Source organism: Camelus bactrianus, chromosome 6 (assembly GCF_048773025.1).
Source record: "Camelus bactrianus isolate YW-2024 breed Bactrian camel chromosome 6, ASM4877302v1, whole genome shotgun sequence".
Lineage (NCBI taxonomy): Eukaryota > Metazoa > Chordata > Mammalia > Artiodactyla > Camelidae > Camelus > Camelus bactrianus.
This window is the reverse complement of record NC_133544.1, coordinates 65,356,160-65,365,441: the sequence shown is the minus strand read 5'-3', so window position 1 is coordinate 65,365,441 and position 9,282 is coordinate 65,356,160. Positions and strand designations below refer to the sequence as shown.

The 9,282-nt window shown below is 34.5% G+C and overlaps 1 protein-coding gene and 1 pseudogene across 1 annotated transcript; one reads left to right on the top strand and one right to left on the bottom strand.

Annotated features, from left to right (window-relative positions):
- Positions 1–944: 944 nt before the first annotated feature.
- On the bottom strand, positions 945–5,408 carry LOC105080664 (olfactory receptor 4K15-like). The gene is made up of 2 exons (XM_074364822.1): positions 5,404–5,408; positions 945–1,818 (listed from the first exon to the last, which is right to left on the bottom strand). The coding sequence occupies exons 1-2, from the start codon at positions 5,406–5,408 to the stop codon at positions 945–947; spliced, it is 879 nt and encodes a 292-aa protein (XP_074220923.1).
- A 958-nt stretch (positions 5,409–6,366) lies between these two features.
- On the top strand, positions 6,367–7,285 carry LOC105080738 (sodium/potassium-transporting ATPase subunit beta-3-like; annotated as a pseudogene).
- Positions 7,286–9,282: the final 1,997 nt, after the last annotated feature.

Sequence of the window (9,282 nt, the reverse complement as noted above, 5' to 3'; positions counted from 1 at the left end):
GATAGTTCTATTTTTAGTTTTTAAGGAACTTCCATACTGCTTTCTATAATGGCTGCACCAGTTTATATTCCCAACAGTGCACAAGGTTTCCTTTAGGAAGAGAAGACTTTTATTATTGTTGTTGGCCCAAAATGTGCCTCAATGGCATATTGATTATTTTGAATTAAAGTTACTTAAGAAATAACCAATGCAAGAGGGACATCTGACCCTTCCAGTCTCCCTGAAAGCAGGAAATAAATCTCTCATATGAAAGGTGCACTCCTTGCATCTGGAGATGGAAGGACACCTTTATCTCCAAGGAGAGAATTTAGGCCAAAAAACTTGTATAAACAAACCCTGTTACTTCTTTAATTTACTATCTCAAGTCCAAACTCTGTTTAGATTCTTCACTAATTAGGCACCCAAAACCTAAGGTTTTTTGTCCTGTCAATTCCTCACAACTGTGTACACACACACACACACACACACACACACACACATATTATACATACATAAATAGCCAAAAAGTATAAAATCTACCTGCTTTGGCCACTTCTTAGGTTTCATTTCTTTGAGACTTCCATGTACATGAATGAAAATTTGTTTCTTTTTTTCCTACTAATCCGTCTTGTGTCAATTTTATTATTAGTCTAGCCACAAGAGCTCATGAAAAGTAACGGGGAAAGCATCCCCCTTCCCAACGTTATAAAGACTTTCAGTCTGAATCAAATAAGTATTATTTCATAAGCAAAATACAGGATGTCCCATCCTCCTGTTACCTAAGATGGTTTGTTTACTGTTATGAAAGCAAATGCTATGAAAAGGAAGAAAGTGCGTCCTTTGGTATTTGAGATGTAGCAATGATTCACAGAGGAGGGGACCCCAGCTGTCTTGTATTATGAGCTTCTATTTATCACAAGGGAGAGCTGGAGACCATTAGAAACTCACTCTCGGTGCCTTAGTTTTCACATTGCTGATATTACCTCCTTATTTCTTAAGGTGTAGATCAAGGGATTTAAAAGAGGGGTAAAAACAGTATAAAATATTGACAGAACATTATCCACTGGGAGGTTGCTAAAAGGCCAGGCATAAATGAAGATGCAGGGCCTGAAGAAGAGGGTCACCACAGTGATGTGGGCAGTCAGGGTGGCCCTGGCCTTGGCCATGCCTGCCAAGGAATGCCGTCGCATGGTGACCAGGATGACCGTGTAGGAGACCAGCAAGAGCACAAAGGAGCTCATGGCCATTAGCCCACTGTCTGAAAGCATCAAGACCTCAACAGTAAAGGTGTCTGTGCAGGCAAGTTTGATAACCAGGGGAAGGTTGCAGAAAAAACTGTCCACTTTGTTGGGTCCACAGAATGGAAGGTTTACTGTGAAGACCAACTGACTTACTGAGTGCAGAAACCCAAGGAGCCAGGAGCCCGCCACGAGGCTTGTGCACTTGCGCACACTCATGATGGTCACATAATGCAGGGGGCGACAGATGGCTACGTATCTATCGTACGCCATGGCCACAAGGACCTTCATCTCAGCACCACCAAAGACGTTCAGGAAGAATATCTGGGCCATGCAGCCCTCAAAAGAGATGGTCTTACACTCCACAAGGAAATCAGCAATCATTTTGAGGGTGGCAAAGCTGGACAGACACACATCAATGAAGGAGAGGTTACCAAGTAGAAAGTACATGGGTGTATATAGGGCAGGTTCAAAGATGACTGTGAGCACAATGAGGAGGTTCCCCAGCACAGTGGATAAATAGAAAAGTGTGAAAAATGCAAAATAGAAAAGCTGTAGCTCTCGAGAACCTGAAAGACTGTGTAATTCAAATTCAGTCACTCTTGGTCCATGATTTCAAATTTCTGAAATTGGATCAGAAATGTTCCTGTAAAGTGAAATGGAAAAGCATCCTAAGATTGGGAGAGTAACGAACAAAGCCAAGTGTGATATCAAATTCCACTCAACATACTTATGTACTTTAGATCCTTATTAGCACACAAAGTACACATTGCATACAATCATTTATTTCGTAATGACTGTATAATCTTGGCTTTCATCTCTGCATCCCAGCATGATAGCTTTCTTCTAAAAATAAACACTTAACCTTCATCTCCACAATTTTTAAATGGCTGATAAGTTGGAAAGAAACTCCAGAGTCATACTGACGGGTTTTAAATGCTATCTCTTGTAATTCCAAGCAATGCGACCTTGGGCAGTTTAATTAAACACTCTACGCTTCAGTTTTTGCAACTGTAAATTGGAGAAGTTAATAGTATATAGCTCACAGGATTGTTAGGATTCAGAGAGTTACAGGTATCCCCTGTTTATTGAAAGTTGGCTTTACACCACTTTTTCAAAAGACTTATATTAGTACTTGTTTTCACTAACTTAAAGAAATCTGAAGAGGATTTTTGCTTTTACGAAGAAAAAGAGAAAAGCAAAAATAGTGGCAGCATTTGTTTTTCAGTGAGTGTTACAGAGGCATCAGACTTCCTGAGCAGTGAGGGTGGTATCACCAGGCTCCTCTCCCAGAACTACCCATAGCGTCTCAGCATCAGTTCACCATAGCTTTGAACTGTGTTAATTCCACGTTTTTATCTTTTTTTTGTTAAATAACTCCTAATTTAGACTCACCGTAAATATATAATGGCTCTTTCTCACCAGTGACTCTGAATTTATGTAAGTTTAATATTTAATCTTCAGTCAATAGCAAGTACAAAAAAGGATATAGTGCTGATATTTTCGATCTGTTTTCCCTGTCTATTTACGCAAACAGATTTTATGATTCTGAAGAAGTCTTATTTTATTCTTTAATTTTTTTACAGTAAATTGTTCATGGATGATGTTCAATAATATTTGTTGATCCAAATAAATTAAATGAAGTTTTCTGTTTCAAATCAGCTAAAGAGAACTGGTTTTATTTCATTGGCTAATTATCTGTGTATTTTGGAGAAAACTCTAAAAAAAACTGCTTCTTGAGAGGCAATCCACCCATTCAGTGGATCTCTCCCCTTAAGAATTCAAGGTCATCATGCTCCTTTCTGCAGATACCTAGTGAAATCTGCAGTCAAATAAAATAATAACTGTCCAAACCTCTGTTTCTTTATCTGGAATTAAGTAAAATTCCTAGAGGGGTGCGAAACCTATTTACTAAATCATCTGTATGAGAATCTCTTGCTACTGTTACATACAAAGAAAAGCTTATAAAGACCTACCCCAAAGTGTTAACAGTGGTTATCTCTGGGCAAAAAAATGCAACAAATTTATTCCTTATACATTTCTGTGCTTGCTGAATTTTTCTGTTGTGCAATGTGTATATATTACCTTTTCAATTGGAAAAAAAAAACAGTAAAGCACTTTTAAAAAAAATACATTTCTATTTTTTAATTTAGAAAAATCAAATATTATGATAAAAAATTATCTTTAATGAGAAAATAGAGATAATAACTGTATATATAAAACATATATCATTGTATACACATTACACATTATTACATAACCTACCATTCAACAATATATAATAAATATTTCCTGCGTCAATACAGTGATTTTATACCAGCTTTTTTATGTGTTTATTTATTGTAAGGATGTTTCTAACTTTCTGAATCATTAACATATAATAACTTTGCTTTTATTTAGCTAAAACTTTATGGTTATATACATTTATTTAGGATACATTATTATAATTATGCACTTAAGAATTTTTAAGTTAATTGTACCAAAACTTATCTCACTAAAATGATTTTTGAGAATGCCCATTCTTCACCTCCCCACTTTTTTGACAAGATGGTGTATTACAGTTTTTGTTTTTGTTTTTTTACTAATTTCCTATATAAAAATGCATCTTATTGATATATCAATGCATTTAATGATTATCAGTGGAGTTGACCACTAATCCACAAATTGATCATTTGTATTTTTTTTACTGTACAATTGCTTTTACATATTTTTCTATGAGAAATAGTGTAGAAGTGACGCAAAAATAGATATATTGAAACTCTCTAGAGCTAGACCTAGAGATGTGTACTTAAGAATCCAATTTAATTGGACTGCTTTGAATATCACACAAAAAATTGCATGCTATTAATTTGGGTAAAATTTCATAAATTTAAAAGAACAAGAGAATACTTTAAGATAGACAGATTTCTTGAATTACTCAGTCCTATAATTCCTAAGAAAGACACCCAGTGCTTTGTGTATAGAACTAGGAACAAGACCAAATCTTACTCCACATCTCTGCCTTTCGTTATTTAATTTTGAATAGTTTCATAAACTCTGCACCCTGTAAACTTAATAGGAATCTTATAGAAAAACATATGGATGTGCCCTTCTGTACCAAAGTTATTATAAGGTAAATTAAAGATAAAGAAACAAATAAAAATTCTTAAAATGAAAAAAAAAACTTCATAAGAGGCAAGCTGAAAGTCATGTGCAAAAGAGAAGGTGGACTTTCAACTTTTCCTGATAAAAACGTGTTAGATTGAGATTTTTGAGTGTGTGGCTCTTTCCGAACACTAAATTGTGGATACGTTACTCATCATCTGGATTCCTGAAGCCTGTACACACACAAATACAGGATCTCGGAAAGTACAGAGCCTGAAATAATCTCAGTAGGTCACTCTAAACTGAGAGCAGAACTGTGCACAGTAAGTGCTCATAAATTATCCATCAGTGATTTTAATTAGAATAACCAAATGCCATTGAAATAACTGAATATAGTAACTTTTTATTTCTCTAATTTGTCCACTTGGAAAATTTTTTTTATTTTCATTCAGTTCCTTAGAAATGATGTTAAGTGCGTGTATGTGTATATGTATGGAGATACACATATATATGTGTGTATGTGTGTATAGTACTTGATTCAGTCACATCCAGAACACAATGTTTGTGAAAATCTGGAAGCTATTAAATACAGGATATAATTGAATTATATACAGGATATAATCAAATTTTTATATATATGTTATAATATTTAGATGAGATAATGAGCCTCCATTTCTCATTATGTGCTAAGAATTCTACAAGACTATACATAGAAATGTAGACATATGGATATAAACAGAAGTATAAAGTATCTATATGACACTAGACTATATACACACACAATCTTGAATAACTCTATGCATATAAAATAGTATAATCTAGAATGCTCATAATAGCCCTTCAAGTATGGTTCCATCCTTATGTTACTAAATCTCAAGTTAAATAATTGAATAGTTGGATTGGCCATATGGCAAGCAAGTGACAGAGCTAGAATTTTTCATTGTAGAACCTGTATGCTAAGTGTTCTAAAATGGTATGTTGTCATAGTTATTTCCGTGAACATCAATGCAACAATTTAAACAAAAAAATATGTGCTTATGTGTATAATGAAGCAATTGAATTTAAGTGAACATTTGACCATTCATGTGACACCACATCACACGCCATGACTGTAGGAATAAACTTAGAAATAACAGTGGCTGAGTCAGCAGAAGAGAGCCTAAAGTTTAGTGCATATAGAAAAATGGACTTATCTCAGAATTTAACAGTTCAAACAAGAAGAAACAAATTCAATCTCACTCCCAGAATTAAAAGCAATAGAAAATTATATTAAAATAGTTTGTCTACAGAGAGCTATATGAAGTGGCAGAAGTATTAAAACTTACATGAGTCATTACTCAGCTGTTGTATAAGATTCACTAGGAGAATTGGAATTTGTCCAGTCTTTTTATTTCATAAGTTCCACATGCATACCCTGAGGTATCATGATGATATGAGAAATAGGGTCTTCTTAGACAACTTGCGGTACTCCTTGTACTTTATATACTATTTAAAAGGAGGTAGAGGTGAAAATTTTGTATTGATGAGTAATTTTGTCCCAGTGGGGCCATTGCTAACAAGCCCTTTCATACTATAGACTAACAAATATCATTTTTATCTAGGGATTCACGCTTCTTAAAATCATGTTTCCACCCTATCTATAGATTAGTTGTTTTAATGGTCTGTTATAACTGGTATATAATTCACTTCCTATGAAAATGTATCCACAAATAAAATATCTGAGCGTTTCCTAGAGTTGTAATTGGACTCTCATAAAGCAACTTTTACTCTCTGCAGGTCCAATTCAGTTCCATTAACGTCTTCTGAGAAATATATATTATTTCAAGACATATTCTACTTACTGTAATGAAAAGTGTAGCAAAATTACAGTATTGCAAAATGATAAACCATTTAGGCAAGACAAAATAGCTCTTAATTTTTCTTCACTTCCCATTTAAACATAATTCAGAAATGTGTGAAAATAGAGTATCTACTACATGCAAAACCACAGAATAAGAACTTTAAAAATGTGTAAGACAAAGTACTTATCTGTAAGTAGCCTCTCATTGTCTACACACATACCAGTATGATGAAGGAGAAAAGCTTCAACCAGAACCTGGATAAGCAGAAGCTCTTTATCTACAACATGACAAGCAGTGAGCACTTGGGATGTACTGCCAAGAGCTGGGGGGTTGGAGTCTCTGAGATGCTGCTTTCTCAGAATTATCTGCTTCCATCCGGGTGATGCCTCAGTAAATATTCTCCTTGGGAGATGAGACTCTCCGCTTTCACCTCTATTGTCCGCAAAGAAGAAAGCAATAAAAGAACGTTAGTGATGTGTGTATCAGTGGCAACAAAAGAGCACATTCTGAGCCATCACCCAGCCCAACAGGAAACAGTACTTCCTGGACTGGTAGCAAGAGGGAAGAAAGAGTTTTTTTGTCTTGCTCTTCTGTTTAGCTTTCTGTGGGTCTTCTATTTAGTCTTCTTATTCACAATGTGAGCTATGCTTCAGACTCTGAAAGATGAGGTTCCAAAACATCATGACCAGCTTCCTAGTCCAGGATATAGGGTTTTTCCCAAACCAGTGACTGCATTGAACACACATTCACTATGTCTGATTCAAGTTCCTATAAAGGATTCATTGCAGACCTTAATAATTTTCTAAAACTGTGTTAGATGAACAGAATGATTTCATAATCTGTCCTGATGGAGTCCTTTTTGAACAGAAAGGCCCAGTTTATAAATGCTTGTCAGCTTCCTTCTACTTTACTTGAAGCATGCATGAGTGTGGATGACCCTGATTTGGGTGTTTCCAAAGGAAACCCTTATATTCTTATGAAAATAAACAGAATAATTGGGTTAAAACCTAAGAAGAACCAAGGATAATGTGTGTTTTAAAAGAAGAGCACAAGACAACTCTAATCAATTTTATTTACCAAGGAGTTATAGACTTAAAGCAGTTTCCACATTATGGGCAAAAACTGTATATGAGGTATCTCTAGCAGTCATTGCTGTCCAAAAATCTTTGATCATACTACTAACACCAAGAAGGAAGTGAAAGTATAGTACAGGGACCTATTAAGTTAAAAATCACTGAATGCATAGCATGAGTATGATACCTCCACAGAGCAGATGTGTGTGGTCCATCTGTCCTTGCATCAGCTGGACCTGACCCTCTAGAGTGAAGCCACCTTGGAGGAAGTTGGGCTAGTATATAATACTGCAGTGACATTGTAATGTGCTTCTGGATCAGCATGTTCAATGATCTCCAAAGTAACTGCCTTTGAGTTTGCTGCCCTTTAAACCAGTGTTCAGATACCATATGAGGGCCCAGTAAATACCTGATTCAGATCATGTATGATGGGGGTCTTGTTTTATTTTTATATGGTCTTACTGCCAAATGTCTATAAAGCTTCATCTGCATTATATAAATATTTTATGGATTTAAAAGTGGTTAACTGTCATATTTTGATATCAACACAGTTTTAGAGATAAAATGACAAAATGGTACCTGACCAACATCCAGTGACTTTATAAAGCCGCAGGAAATGTGGTGTGTAAAGTCCTTTAAGTTGTGTATATAAGGAGGAAAAAAGAAAAGAAAGGTGAATTTGAAAACTATTCCCTTGAATTTTTATAAAATTATTTTTACATGCTAAATTAGTTTTTGGATCTCTTTGATGCAAAATGTGTGGGGAAAAAAGAATACTAACGGGATTTTTTTAAGTCCTAGAACTAAATCTTATAAATTACTTGCAGTATTTTAGATCATAAAGGAAACAGAAGTTTTAGTTTAGCCAGTACTAATATACACCTAAATTTTATAAAATTAATTTCATACAATTTATTTTTATTGAAGTATTGTTGATGTACAATATTATATGTTACAGGTGTACAATACAGTGATTCATAATGTTTAAAGGTTATACTCCATTTATAGTTATTATAAAATATTGACTACATTCCCTGTATTGTACAATATATCCTTATATCTTATTTCATACATAATAGTTTGTACCTATTAATCTCCTACCCTTATATTTCCCCTTTCCCTCCCCTTTCCACTCTGATGACCACTAGTTTGTTCTCTGTGTCTGTGAGTCTGCTTCTTTTTTGTTATATTCACTAGTTTGCATAGATTCCACATATAAGTGATATCATATAGCATTTGTCTTTCTCTGTCTGACTTATTTCATTTAGCATAATACCCTCAAAGTCCATCCATGTTGCAAATGGCAAAATTTTATTGTTTTCTGTGGCTGAGTAGTATTCCATTGTAGATACATGCATATCTTCTCTATCCATTCATCTGTTGATGGACATTTAGATTGCTTCTATATCTTGGCAATTGTAAATAATGCTGCTATGAACATTGGAGTGCATGTATCTTTTCAAATTAGTGTTTTGGGTTTTTTGGGTATATACCCAGGAGTTTAATTGCTTGGTCATATGGTAGTTCTATTTGTGGTTTTTTGAGAAACCTCCTTACTGTTTTCCACAGTGGCTACACCAGTTTACATTCCCACCAGCAGAGTATGAGAGTTCCCTTTTCTCCAATATTTGCCAATATTTGTTATTTGTGTACTCTTTTATAATAGCCATGCCGACAGGTGTGAGAAGATATCTCATTGTGCTTTTGATTTGCATTTCCCTGATGATTAGCAATGTTGAGCATCTTTTCATGTGCCTTTTGGCCATCTGCATGGAGAACTGTCTATTCAGGTCTTCTGCAAAATTTTTAAATTGGGTTCTTTGTTTTTTTGATGTTGAGTAGTATGAGCTGTTAATTTATTTTGAATATTAACCACTTTAAATACATGTATTTTGTTATATGTTAATTACACAACAATAAAGTTATTTTAAAAATCTAAAAGGTCAAAGTGATGGTATAAAATTGAAGAACTATAAGAAATGTAATGTGGCTTAAATCTAGAGTATATGGGATTTATCTAGATAAGAAATATTATGTAATTTCTGAATTTCTCCTAAAAATGGTAAA